The 16,039-nt window shown below is 28.7% G+C and overlaps 1 protein-coding gene across 5 annotated transcripts in view; it reads left to right on the top strand.

The window, feature by feature from the left end:
* The window catches only part of LOC140061176 (homeobox protein Meis1-like), an 82,059-nt gene that overhangs the window by 40,431 nt on the left and 25,589 nt on the right, over window positions 1-16,039 (top strand). For 4 of the 5 annotated variants that reach the window (XM_072107663.1, XM_072107660.1, XM_072107662.1 and 1 more), the window contains 2 exons: window positions 2,807-2,948; window positions 14,875-15,020. In XM_072107663.1, coding sequence (XP_071963764.1) covers window positions 2,807-2,948; window positions 14,875-15,020 — 288 coding nt within the window. The remainder of the gene's footprint in view (window positions 1-2,806; window positions 2,949-14,874; window positions 15,021-16,039) is intronic. The other variant, XM_072107661.1, reaches the window with a different exon arrangement.

Below are 16,039 nucleotides of genomic sequence, written 5' to 3'. Positions count from 1 at the left end.
AGACTGGTTTCCTACGTGAATTACGCCACAATTGACAAAACTGGATATCAATATGAAATTCGATCTAATAAATTAGAAACTGCAATATAATATTACAAAAGGGTGATCGTAGAATTATAGATATCGTCGGAGATTATCACAATTTGAGTACCTCATTAGAATTTTACATGATAAATTTTTGCGAATTTGACAAAATTATGAAAGGTTTAAAATAATCTACAAATTTGATAATGTTTCAACAATTTATAGATAAGATTATAATATAGTTTAGATTATTATATAGTTGAATAAATTTAAAACCATAAATATTAATGTTTAATAAATAATTTATCGAATATAAAATAATAATCTTTACTTTGTTATATTTAAATCATTTTTATCTTGAAAATGGTTCTACAAAGGTTCTGAAATAAACACCCTCTACATACATTATTAATATGTACACAATAATTTCTACCAAAATTTGTAGTGCCCCATGGGATTTTACTTGATCATCAGTATTATTAAATTCATCTAGGTTGTACTATTGCTACAGTATGTTATATATATAATGCTAACTACTAGTATTAGAATGCATCTATAATAATTTAATACATATTTGCGTTATACTCTGTTAATCTGAAATGATCAGACTCAAATGTGTTTATGTTAGTTTGTGATATACAATCAAATGAATATTAGTAAATTCATTAATATTGATTTCGGTATGATATTTGTTTGATTAAGCCCGTAGTCATTTCAAATGCTTGCCTGAATATCCAGGTTATAACAATCAAATGCGTTTGCAATAATACTTGTATTTAGGTTAGCTAAGGCTCGGAGCATTATTCGATACTAACACCCTCTCTGGATAAGCAACGACAGCAATAACCGGAGCAACGAAACTCAGACGTTCGTCTTTTAAATATCAACCGTCGTACATGACAAGTCTTTAATTGTTCGTAATTTGAAATTTATTCACGTTGGCTCTGTGATGTTTTCAACGAATAGATTCACATTGAGAAATTTACGAAAGTACTTAAGTCTTCCGTGTTGTAATAAGCACCATTTAAAATGTGTAATATTCAATTTGGTTGAGTTTTTGAATGCATAAACCATTACACAGCTACGAGTTGTATATTACTTCTGATAGATTACAGTCTTTATATCACTATTTATTGCAGAATGTTTAACTTGTGTGGGATTATTGCAGGATTTTTAATTTGTGGGATTATTCTGAGATTTTTAAAATTATGGGAAAAGTTATTTTAAAAACTAAAAACTTAATAACAAAAAAATTTAATATTTAAATCGTGTTTTATTTATTTGTTTTCAAATGCAAATTAACACACAAAAAAAACCTATTGTGAAAACAGTTGATTGAACAGAAAAAAGAACAAGAACAAGATGTTTAATTAATAAATTTTAATTTAAAGAACAAGCAGAAAAAGATTCAGTTATAGTTTTATTACATATGAATTCAGAATTATGTAGTATAAGATTTGGAACATATTAAAAAAAAATTTTTTTTTAAAGCCTTCTTTCTTGTAATGTCTAAAACGTATATATAACCTATATCTTCAAATATTTGAGGTTATTTAAAAAATGATTGTTATTTCACAAGATTAAGGAATTTTATTAACTTTAATTGGCTAATTTATGTTGTAAGGTCTTTAATTTTCTACTTCCTAATAGTTCCAATTTTTATTTTTTTTTGTACAAAATAATGGTTTTAGTTAATATTGCCATGAGACAATTGAGTATTTAAGTAAAGAAACTTTTTGTATTAAGAATTATGATATGTAAAGGTTAATATATACTTTACAAATTAAACTATATAAGTTTAATTTTAATATATTCTTAAGTTAAATTTCACTGCATATTGTGAGATGAAATCTGACTGATGTCGAATCTATTTTGTATTTTTATTTTTGTATTAACAATCAGAAATTAGTATTTATTAAATTTAAAATATTGTATTTATGATATTACATAGGTGACAATATTAATAACTAGTGTTCTATATTGAAGCTATACCAGGTTTGATTTATACAGTTTTTCTATTAATATTGTATTATGTCGACTAAATGCAAAAATTAATTTCTACCCTCTAGAAATAGTACACAATCCAACACTTAGTACTGTATATCATAATTCATAATTCTCAAATTATTTATGAATTAGATCATTTAAGTGTCCTTATTGTCTATATTTTGGTTATTAATATTAAGTTGCTAGAACAAAGGAGCTGGGGATGACAGTGGGTGAGTAGGGGGGGGGGGGGTATGAGGTTTTGGCGGGTGGGTCACTTTGGGAGAGGTTTATTGCCTTTTTTCATTTTACATCATGTTTGGTGATTACTGCTTTATTTTTATATTACCGGCGGTAAATTTTTTGTTACAGTATATGGTCCTAAAGTTATGGAATAAACTGTCTACAAAAACGACATGTTGTAAAAACCTCAAAATATATTTAATGAAACTGTTAAAAAAACATATTTCCAAATCTTACATTAGCAAATGATACTGTATATCATGCAGTTGTTTATTTGTCTTTTCTTCTGTTTAGGGGTTGGTATAAGAAAATTTATTTTATACTTCTATTTTCGATCCCTGAAACAGCTCCTATTATTTTTACCAATTAAATTTTTGTTTATTCTTTTTCTTGAACTATTATAACTAAATGTTTAATGAAATCGGTTTTTTATCCGGTAAAAGATGATTTATTGATTTATTCACTACGACCATCCTGCATCCTAGAAAGAAAAAAACGGAGATGATGCAAATACAAAGCAAAGTGTGTTTACTCATTTTTATTTTTATTTCAGAGTCACCCTCCAATTCCCAATAACACTCAAGGAAATACTCATGGTTACACTCACGAAGACACAAGTCCAAATCCAGATTCTGAGGCTGGCTTGGGAATGGTATCACATTTACCAGGGGACAACGGGAGTGACACAGGTGAGAGTAAGTGTGCAAAAATATATATAATACATTAACATTATTACTTTGTTTGTTCATCATTTAATTCAAGCACAATTAACTGTTGTATACTTTAAAGCTCTGTCCACACTATCAAACTTTATGTGACAAAAAAATGTGATGTGCCCATATATTTCATTTCATTTATTTCATCAAGACCGAAACATATCAAAAACCTGTGACGGTGATGGACATGATGATGTAATATCACTACCATAATTGGCCATATCACTACCATATTTGGACACATCACACTTTTTTTATCTAACTAGTTTGATAGTATAAACAGAGCTTTAGTGTTACCACAAATAATATCTATACTTATACTAGCACTAACCAAAAATATGTTGGCTCTATCGCCGCTAAAACTGCATGACAAAAACTTTAGTTCTAAAATCACAGTTTGGAGATTTTAAGGAAAAATGTTGAAATGATATGGAAAAAAATCACAACTTTTATACAATTAAAGATTGATTCAAATGGGACACTGTATGTGTTTAGCTTCAGAATGATCTGGTTAATATTATAATACTTAAAGATATAATAATAATGCACTTTAAAAAGATAAAGCAAATCCGGATAAATTAGATTTATATTAAATCAGCTGTTTATCTCTGGATTAGCAACTTATCCCTCAAGTACTTCTACCATGCGAGTATAATCCCTGCTACAGAATTCACTGGGTAATGCTGTGGTATGTTATTAAAGTCTTTCTTTGAAAAAGCTTAGTCTGGCACCCGCCCATCCCATTGGCACCACAGCTCATTTTGGAGGTCACATGAAGCAAATTATGGTCAATAGAAGTTCACAACAAATCGTAATTTAGTTACCAACTGATAAAATGTTTCAATGTAATTCAATTTATTTGAAATTATTTGTTTTGTTTGTTGTTTTGGCATCATTGGCATGTCAGACCTTTCAAGGTAGTAGGCAAATGGAGGTTTAAATTTTTCTTTATCTTCTTTTTCTTCCCGTTCCCTTTTCATTGTCCCCCTAAAAAGCAAGTTTATACACTATTGGTACTCTAGTAACACTGATTAATACCTTGGTACCACCCTACCATTTTAGCACAACACTATGTTGTTTGAAGATTCATTTAATTTATTTAGACATTTACTATAGTTGAGGACCCAAATGACTTAAGCATGTATGCTGGAAATAGAATTTCAGAAAATAAAGATGATTTTATTTTAGAATTATTATATCTCAAGAGACAATCAAGCTAATGCTCCATTATATACATGAATAAATAATTGAATAAGACATGACATGATAATTTGTACTAAATTAAGTAGATTTTAATCTGCAAGTTATATACCCGCTGTCGAATAAACAGCAAAACATGATGTTATTGAACTTAAAGGTTATTTTAAATTACCGAATAAGTTGACATTTACACGAGTCGAATGATAATTGATCGGGTACAGCGATTAACCCGTCCTTGCCAGATACGAAAATAAGCTACGCAATAATCCTAATGAGTTGAACGAAAAGAAAAGGTAGATTTTAGATCTATATTTCTATCTGACAATCAAAAATGTAATTTCAGAATTTGTTTCTCTATTTCTCAGTCAAGGTCTGTAATAATGGAAATTATAATTTTCTTTCACCGAAAGTTAGTATGAATGTGTTTGGACTGCGTTAGGTAATTTAAAATTGAAGGATAACGAGTCGAGACATATTTATCGATGAGTTTGCTTGTTAGTTGCTTTTTTTATGCCCTGATTAGTAGGGCTCAGCCAAAGGGCTTGTTTTTTCAAGTATATAATGTCGAAGATTGTGTTCCAATATGTCGATATGTTGTTCATCTTTAAGCTCTGTACACTATCAAACTAGTTTGACAAAAAAATGTGTGATGTGCCCAAATATGTTAGTGATATAACCAAATATGGTAGTGATAAACCAAATATGGTAGTGATATGACATGTCCATATATGGGCACATCATATATAGTGTAGACAGTGTTTACACTTATTGCCCCGTCCTTCTGATAGGACATTAAGAGTTTAGATTCAAAGATTCGCATTACATTTAAAAGTAAAGTACATTTTTTTTTCACGGATGTTATTAAATGTAATGGAGGTATTTTATGTAGTGTAAATCACATTTTATTTTTATAATAACGTGGATAAAATGACAAATAACTCATCATTATTATCAGCATCTTTTAATATCGTTGAGACAGAAAAATATAATTAAAATATGTTTAAATGATGTATACAATTGTATTGAATTCATTGATTGAAGGGGTTTGTAATATCATTGCTATGTGTTTCACCCCAAACGCAGTATTTGACACAGATTGCCTTCACCTCTGCGAAGAATTTTAAAATAAATATAATGAAAATACAAAAATAAGTCCTTGAAAAACGGGAAAAAATCTGAATATTCGCAAGATGTTATCATTGAGTAATAAAGGATTGCTATATGAGAAGACTTGATTGATATTAAAGTGAATTGAATATTTCAAATGTTAGTGATACAGAAGAACAAAAACGTTTTGAATTTCGTTCTACAAATTATAAGTGAAAAGTGACCAATCAAATTTAGCTTTATTTTAGTGTATCAAAGTTTCACAGTTGCAAAGTTGCTTCTGCTCATAGAGGATAAAAAAATAGAGCTACCTTATATAGCCCATAGAACATTACAATAAATAGAGTTACCTTTGCCCAAAGAAACCAATAGCTATACCCATCAAGAAACACAAATTAGTACAAACAATATTATCTGAATCTTCAAGACGAGATGAACTTGGCCCAAATAAACAATTTTATTAGTTTTGGTTCGGACCCAAATGGCATTATTATGTTTCTTATTAAATGTTCCATTGTTAATGTTGACTATGTTGCGTTCTCATGGTCTGACACCCTGTGTTGATGTGCCCAAATATGATAGTGATATGCCCAAATATGGTAGTTGATAGGCCCAAATATGGTACTGTAGTTGATATGACATCATGTCCATTATTGGCACATCACATTTTTTTGTCACATAATATAAAGTTTGATAGTATAACAGAGATTTAGAAAAGGAAATTTGTGTGAATGCAACTGTTAACCGAGCTGTAACAAAACATTTTTATCAGTTGTCGTTAAAAAGTGAAAAAAAATGAATAAACATCACATTAAAATAAAATTAATGTATGTTTTTTGTGACCTGATGGTTGGTTACCACTAGGACAGACATCACACACCATAAAACGCAATGTACATAGCCTGCTTTGTGCTTAGCCCTCCACAGGGACATTCTGACATGTTTTAAACCCTGCCTAAGTGGCAAGATTTATGCCTCCCTGGTCAGATGTCAGGCGTTCAGTGGGGCTCGGTTCTAATAAATAAAAACGTTTATAGCCTTTCTTTGTTCTGAGTCAGTGCTTACTGTTAGTTCTTTACTAGAAATTAAGTTGCTCAAGTTGGCACCAGTTGACAAAATTTATGCGCCTTGGTTGGAAGGTATTCCCTGGGTATGCTGTAGGTGAATTGTTAGCCTGCCCTTTGAATGTTTTTTTCTTTTCTCTTGTCTTTCCCACAAGTAAGCTATACCGAATTCCTAACTATTTAGAAAGCAACATTTTTTGTTGTTTTATTAATCATATTTCATTGGAGTTTAAAAATACAGTTGATGACAGTTTCTTATAAATAACTAAAGCTACTGTTCATAAAATGTATTAAAAAAAAAATGTCAGTGAAAATATTAAAGGTTAAAATAAAAATGGTAAACAAGATACAATGTCGGGTACGTGTTCAACATCTTGTGTACATTCGAAAGAGAACCATTTGTGATTTTTTGTTTACTTAAAGAAGTTTGAAATTAGTTTTGAACGTCGTCTTATTAAAAGTTATCTTGCTTTTGTAGACATTTAAAAATGTACAATTTTTTTTGTCATAGTTTTAATTTTTTTTATTGCAATTTTATTGGATGTTGTATCGTAAATGTTTTGTTATTTACCATTAATTTTTAGATAGTATTTTAGTAAAAGTTTTAAATGGAAACAATATGGGAAATGTTAAAATATGTGGCTTGCCTATTCTTTAATATTATTTGGTTCCCACACTGTTTGTGTACATGTTGGTTATTACCTAGCTAGTATTAGGTGAATAAACTTTCCAATATAATTTTCATATCAATATGATATTAATAACCATTCTGTAATACATGTGTTTCTTATTACAGTACATAATACTATTTTATTATGATTGAATATACCGCAATTTCTCCCAACGTGGGAAATAAATATAGATCCTTAGATTGGGAACAATATACATTGTCAAAATGATTAAATAAATTTAATTTATTAAATAGTCTTTTCTACAAACCACCACTACTATAAATATTATTAAAATTTTATAAAAGTATATTTTTATACTCAAATATAATCCCACCCTGTGGTTTTGTCGGATAATTTTGACATATTTTTGAAAATGTTTATTTTTAAATTGTGGTCTATTTTCAGGCAAATTCAGCTACTGTACATTTAAGTATTGATATTTAATTTTTAATCTTCTTGCTATTATTAATAATATTATATTTTGATGCTTCTTTTATTTATTTTAACTAATTTAAAAAAAGGTTTTTATTATTGATTTTAACGTTTCCAGTCAGGAAATAAAATTTAATTACCAACTCAAAATCACCTGTATCTACTAAATTAGAATGATTCACAGTTTATATAAGATTTTTTATTACTTTTCTCAAGTATATAAAATAAATTCTAGTTATTATATTCTTCAGGATATAACAGAAACCATTGAACAGTTTACATGTGTATACATATTTTAATTTGATAAATTTGATATCAGTATCGTCACTGTTTAATTCACTTCACCTGCTGCTATATGGTAAAGTTGTTGTAGTCCGTCGTAGTCACAGTTTTGGTCCTGACATTTGGCATGGTATAAATATAGCATTGTAGCACTAGTTATCACAAACCTATATAGTACTATATTATATTATAAAAATGTTAGGAAAATGTTAATAATTAACATACTATATGGTAAAGCTAAGCACAGTCACAGATACCAAGAAATGCTGGACAGGGTTTTTAGCATTTTTGGCAAACTAGACTCACTAGGCTATGATATATATGTATATAAATTTTGTTATATTGGGAAAATGTTGATAGTTATCATGGCAACTTTTATGTGAATTTGTTGAGCCACAGAGATATTATAGTGAACCTCTATGGTTGAGCAAAAACCATAATACTTTCTAACAACCGCAGCTAAATTTTTAGAATAAAGCCAATTTTCCTTTATAGATATTTCAAAATAATTAAAATGTTTTGTCAGTTATTGTTGTTTTTGCATGTCAGCTGTTCTGGTTTTAAGTTACCACTCAACTAATTCTGAAAGAACTCATCTTCAATGTAAATAAACTTAATATAAACACTCTGATATATTAATTTGTATTCAAAGGTAAATAATGTATATCCCTGCTCATTGTTTATTGTGATTGTAATTTTGAAAACATTCAGTTTAGCACTAAACACATTGCTTTTGATGTATTGTTTATTTACTCTGCAAGCAACATAGCTTGTTGTCTACTGGTAGTAAGTTAATACAATCTACCCTTGCCCTTCCAATAGTTAACTATGGGATTCTTGTAAAAACAAAACAATATTTTTACAAATTTTATAGTGGTATGTACTGTATCTCTTGGTATATTAGTACAGTAAGGAATATATTTTATGTTCTATTTGTCTTTGTATACTGCTTTAATTAATGTACAGCGCTTTGGTTTTGGAAATTTATCTAGTATATGTACATGGAGGGTTTCTTTTCTGCGAGTTGCGAGTAGGAAAATGCGAGTTGCGAGTCGGAAAATGCGAGTTTCGGGTCGGAAAAAGCGAGTTGCGAGTCGGAAAATGTGAGTTGCGAGTCGGAAAATGCGATTAAATCGGAGATTGGAAAATTCTTTGATCTTCGGGTCAAGCTTACAAATTCATCTTCCTTGCCGTTTAACATTTTTAGTTTCTAGAAGTTTAGTTTTGAAATTACATTGTAAATGGTGAGAAAAGGATTGGGAACCTAATAGAAAAGTCTGTATTCTAGGCTTCTAATTTTCGAATAATAATTATTTGGCAAGTTTTCAAGACTTATAAGCAAAAAAATGTAATTTTCTACAACCATATTTATACAATATCACACATAGTAAAGATACAGTACACAGAATTTAAAAGACAGATACATTTCTAAATTTTTTTGTTTAGTAGTTTCATTATAATTGCATTTTTAAAGAATTAAATTTTACAGGTTTTAAATAAATATCCATCTGGTTTTAACTTGTGTTATGATCATATAACCTCTGGCTAAATGTTATTTCTCGTTTTGCGTTACAAAAATACGATACTTTGTAAGTTCTCGTTGGTTTTCGTCGTGCCTGTAGGCTTGTTTAGTTGGGTGATGACAGCCTTCCAATAATATAACAGACATGTTGGAATCAACAACACCACAATAGTCTGTAGTTAAGAAACGCACAGGAAGTAGAAAGAAATTGAGTAATATCGAATCATTGAATTCTATGGTAAAGGCCGCAAAGAAGGTATTACATTCATATTCTATTCATTCACGACTTATTTTAAATAGATTTATTTGAGAATTGACAAGTTCTTACACCCAAATGATTACCTTTAACTCTTCCTTCTTTTTAAAAAAAATCAATGAAAAACTTTAGTATCTTGATGAATAAGATTGAAGTTGGGCAAGGTACTGTAATTATTAAGATGGTTACTTTTCACCCATGTGTGGGTATCAGCATACACCCGAAATAGACCCACATGTTGCAGTAAGTTTGCGACTATACCTAAACTGTACCTACAGTACCTTGCCCAACCTATAAAAATAAAATATAACAGTTAATTAATTGTATCTTAACCGTAGGTTGTAACAGGAAATAAATATATTTTATTTTCCTGACGTTTCGCCAGCTATCAGTTGGATTTCACAATGTGTATTGACGAATATCCGTTGACCTGACATACAGTATAGTGATATAATTAACTGTTATATTTTATTTGTTTTACCAACCAAATGAATCTTTTTAAGGATGTACCTACCGTATACAGTAAAGACAAGACAGAGAACTTTTGAGATCGGTATCATTCTCTCAAGGTTGAGCAGTAAACTATAATAACTAGATATATTGTTTATCTGTGTATCATGTCGAGGTAATCTATTTTATAGTTCCGTACATAATTCATTATTATAAATAAAGTTAATGAATAGGGGACACCCCTCATTAAGTAACCATAAATTATCTACAGTTCCTAATTGATATCTCGGATATGTTTATGGTACTTTTAACACATTATAAATGTCAAGTTTCTTCGCTTGTTTTAGCAGATGAATTACACAATTAATAATCGTACACAAAAAACACGCTAATATTTTCATTCATATGAACAAGTGATAAATTTGATGTCATGGATTTTTACAGACCAGTGGTTCTGTTGGCTTTTCTGATTTATCTTGAATTCTCTGCAGGGGAATTTGTGTCCATCTTGAACGGACAACAGTCGGCAAGTTTGACAATTTATATAAGTGTGCTAAACCATGCCATTTATTAGACCAATTTCTTTTATGAATTATCGATAATTCTCGTCATTTATCATCTAAAACTTGTGTTTTTTTAACAATTATTTATTCAAGTATTAAATTACTTGATATAATTTACAATTGATAACATCAATGATTGCTAACGAGGGATTTCATTCTTAATTAAATGATTATTAATATTTGTATAGCTGGTGCTAAGATTCAGAAACTAGAATCATTAGTTATTGTTGCTTTGCTGCCTTCATATATTAATGATCTGTTTATTTTAAAACTTTTTTTTTGTTTTATCAAAACAGAAATAATATCAATTTTACTTTAGTATACGTTTAGTATTTGTAAATGGATACTAATATTCTAATAAACCACTTTTTATTTACTAAGTTGCAAAAGGTGCTGTAATACTGTTTATTACTTATATTATAACTTATATTATAACTTATATTATAACTTATATTATTAGATTTGATTTGATTTGATTTGTTTCGGCATCAGTACATAAAATATCACAGACATAACAATTAAAATTGGCAAATATAAAAATACCAAAATAAAACAAGGATGCCAAGGATAACTCATAAAAGTCCTCTACGGACTTGTTTCCAATGAGGTCCTTTGAAAGAACAGCAAAAAAGACAAACAAAGCAACATAAAAAAATTACAAAAAACAGCAAAAAGGACAATCGAAAAAAGAAGAAGCGCTAATTAAATAGTTTCTAGAGCTAGTGAACGTTCCTGTAGATACTTTTTAACTTTACTTTTAAAACAACAAACAGTTTGTGATTACTTATATTATTACTTATATTATGTTATTACTTATATTGTAATTATTATTATGTGATTACTTATATTATTACTTATATTATTACTTATATTATTACTTATATTATTACTTATATTATTACTTATATTATTACTTATATTATTACTTATATTATTACTTATATTATTACTTATATTATTACTATTTTTTATACTTATATTATTACTTATATTATTACTTATATTATTACTTATATTATTACTTATATTATTACTTATATTATTACTATATTATTACTTATATTATTACTATTTTTTATACTTATATTATTACTTATATTATTACTTATATTATTACTTATATTATTACTTATATTATTACTTATATTATTACTTATATTATTACTTATATTATTACTTATATTATTACTTATATTATTACTTATATTATTACTTATATTATTACTTATATTATTACTATATTATTACTTATATTATACTTATATTATTACTATTTTTTATACTTATATTATTACTTATATTATTACTTATATTATTACTATTATACTTATATATCTTTAATGTTATTGTATTTTTATGTGAGCGATTGTGCCTGTCATGAATCAAAATAAAGGACCAAATAAATCTGAATCTGATTATTTACTCAATTGTTTAATTGAAAAAATAATTATTTGTTTTACTCTGTTTATTGAAAAAATTATTTACTAAACACTAAAATATAAGGACTATAATTCATTAAGGTACTGTTAGGATTGCAAAGAATATAGTTCATTAAGGTACTGTTGTGTTATGATATAAAGAATATAGTTCATTAAGGTACTGTTGTTAGGATTGCAAAGAATATACATGACACCTGACTGAAATTGTATTCTTGATTGGTCAAAGGCTTCGCCTTGTTAAAAAGAGCATTTAATTTTTCAACTCATGAAATATTCTCACCAGTCAACTCATAAACATTAATTATTTGTATACTATACTACTACCTATACTAATACTATACTATTGCCTGATTTACTTTAAATTTATTTGTATGCAGTTTTGATAAAATTCATTTAAAATTCTTAGTCTATTTCTAGGTTGCCCTTATACCGAGTAACCATTATATCGTAAGATACTAACGATCAAAATCTATGAGAATTTTCATCATTTCAGAGTAAAACGATCGTAAATGTTTCATTATATGTTATGTTTACGGATCACATTCACTAAATTTTATCCGTAGTAAACATAAGTCTAACCAAATGCATGTGTCAACGTTTTTATGACTTGTTTAATGTCTGTTCAAGTGAAGATGTTTTGTTAGAAGATGATGTAATTTGTTACATGAATGTTTGTACTTTATTTGTTTATTTCAAGATTTTAATATTTTTTGACATCGTAAGATGGGATTAAAAAGAAACTACTTATAATGAATCAGATGTTGTAATTTTTTACACAAATGTAATGAAATTGTACTTCTGTACTACTTTATTTCAAGATTGTATTATTTTGTAACATAGTATAGAGGCTATTGAAACAAACTACTAATTACTGGATCAGATTATAACATTTATTTAATGAAGTATACGCCATGTGAAAATATTGAACTGTTTCTATTAAAATTCCGTATTTTTCCCCCTTTTATTCACAACCTTGATTTAATATGTGTGGTGTATCAGGTATAGATATATATTAAACAGTACATTATTGTCATTGCAGTTAGACAAAAACAACAAATTTTGTGTTTAATTAATTATCATGAGCTGTATTATTAAATATAGTGAGAAAGGCATGTAGACACTATACAGTATCATTCATAAACTGTATTTCACTCAATATAAAAGTGTAGAAATAGCCAATTGTCATCGGTCAGATTTACCGGTCAGCTGTAGACTAACATACAAAAACAATCTTGAAGCCATTAACCTTACAGCGCAGCTAGGTTAATGTTTGAGACTCCGACTACCCAGTCGCTTCTTTCACCATCGTCTTGTTCGCCGACCATCAAACACAGATGAAAATCGTTACGACCGTAGCCAAATTACAGTTAATAGATCTTAATAGGATTGTAGTGTCGTAACACGTTGTAATCTGGATGAACTAACCCAACACTCCAGAACACTTGCTTGTTGTAGCAATCGCAACCGACATGAATTATGATAGTATGTTGAAAACACAGCCATTTCCCCAGATAATTAAAACTGATTTTTAGCGGTTTGGAGATAGGCTTTTCTCGTGCACAGTTAGCGGTCATTCCTCCTAAACCTTAGTAAAATTTAATCCAATAATGCTTGTATAGGGTTCATGAATGAAGCGGTGAATTGGTTTTGATCCGATTCGAGTGACGCTGAAATTTGAACATGATTACCGTCAGCTTGTCAATTTGATATCAAGCATTTAAATCTTTTAATAGACGCATTAAAACTGTACATCTCGTCGCTCCATTATACTCTGCTTAAAATACCTTTTTGCTTTAAACACCTTTTTACTAAAAACATTCAAAATATTAACATAGGATAAAATTATTATAAATTTATTATTTTTAATGTTAATTTTAAGTACTGTTGTATGTATCATTTTGTATGTCCCAGTTCCAATGTCCAATAGGCTTTTCATTAGAATTTTTAATTAATGTTTTACACTGCAACTGAGTATCCTATCCTTCACCTATCCTTTCCGCGGAACATAAAATATTAAAATTAATATTAATATTATACATTAGAAACTAGTAACTAAATTTATTTGCGATGATTCTGAAAACAGTCATAAAATGTGAGATATTATAAAAAAAATCTTATAAAATATTCATTGATAAATTTTATTAGTCAAGTTCAAATCATTTATAGCGAAGATTTCATTCAAAATGTAGTTATGATTTGCAAACATTTGGCGACGAGCATAAAGCAGTGCAGCTGTTAAACTCAATGCAAATCTTTGCTCAGAACATCTCTTGTTATCACCAGAATGCAATACTTGAATCGCTCTTAAATCATCTTTTTTTGTTATTTTACTTTTTTCACCAAATCGTTACTAAATATCTGATTTATAATATTATTTTATGTTTTACTGTACATTGTGCATTTAATGAATTTATTTAAATTAAAAGGAAATGGATTTTATCAAAGTGATTTGATTTTATTTCAATTTATTTAGAAAATCATCATAAAAAATACATATAAAGTGATAACATATTATAATAACACAGATGTACCAGTATATTGTGATGGGCAGAGATCTGTATGTGGAGACACATCTTTAAAGCCTAAAGTGTTAGGTCTTCCACCCACACTAAAGCTCTGTCTACACTGACAAAAAATGTAATGTGCCATATATGAGCATGATGATGTCATATCACTACCATATTAGGGCACATAGTTTGATAGTGTAGACAGAGCTTTAAGTGTCTTCCACACACCCTAATTTTAACATATTTGGCACCAAAGAAAACTCTGGGTAGCTGCAGCTGATGAGCATTTCAGCTGAATGCACTGTCTAAATTAATTTCTTTCTACCTACCTATTTGCATCAACCCCACCCCTTCCGCCAGACTTCTCTAGCTGCATCATCCCTAAATATATCGTGTCATTTTCATTTTTCAGATGGAAATTTGGAAAACAGTATTGGGTCAGGAGAAGGAACGGAAGAGGATGATGATGACAGGTCAAAAGGAAGGCAGAAAAAACGAGGAATATTCCCAAAATCTGCAACCAATATAATGAGGGCGTGGTTATTTCAGCATCTAACAGTAAGTTTACAATTTGGAATTCTAAAGCCTTGTCTACACTAACTTTATGTGACAGCAAAATGTGATGATGCCCATATGTGGACATGATGATGTCATATCACTCCATAGCTTTCTAGTTTTTTATATTTTTTAAATTCACAAACTTACCTACTTGGCAGTGCTTAAACATTTCAACACACAACAGAGATGATGATGATGATACACATTAATTAAAAGGAGAATTTAGCGTTATTAATGTTACTAATTTGTCATTTTTTACATGGATTATTATTACCGCAGTTTCATGCATCATTTTCATCGTAATCCTTGCATAATTCCACAATCATTATTCATGAATAAGTAGGCCATAATCCGGCCGAGTCCAGGGGGAAAACTTGATGAAAACGCTTTGATAACTAGCTGACAAAAAGTTAATTCCACTTTGTCGTAATTGTGTTGGTTTTTTTTTTTAACCATCTCTTTTCATTTTATTCATCTTTTGCATTCTTATATATACAGTAGTAAATTAATTACCACATTTTATATTTAATTCATAAATTCATATTTATTCCTTTCGGATTCCTTGCTAATATTCATTGCTTTTGATTAGTAATTTTAAATCCATATAAAAAAAATATGATTAGCATATACGAAATAACAATCAAATGTATTCGACGTCTATTACAGCAAGTTGAGTGTAATAACTCATAATAGATAATAATAACAATTAAATTATGAATCACAACAATGAAATGTTTGACAGACACATGCGCCAATTTAAATAAATGAGCGTACAACAAGAAATGTTAGACATGTTTTCATTCTCGAGAAAGCTTTTTTTTTAAATGTCTAAATATCTGAATGATGTACTGTACACATAATTATCATTGAGTGTGCTACCATATTATAGAATATTACTTACCATCTGTCTATATTCTAGTCAGTATTAAAAATAGTTTATTTACTGTGTAAAGAACACCACCTCTCAGAAAGTCCTGTCAATAGGATAGTGGTTTGGTTGGTAGGTTTGCAAACAGAAA

The sequence above is a fragment of the Antedon mediterranea genome, chromosome 10, assembly GCF_964355755.1.
Source record: "Antedon mediterranea chromosome 10, ecAntMedi1.1, whole genome shotgun sequence".
NCBI classification, from domain to species: Eukaryota; Metazoa; Echinodermata; class Crinoidea; order Comatulida; family Antedonidae; genus Antedon; species Antedon mediterranea.
Note: the sequence above shows the minus strand (reverse complement) of the source record. Positions and strands in the feature narration are given on the sequence as shown.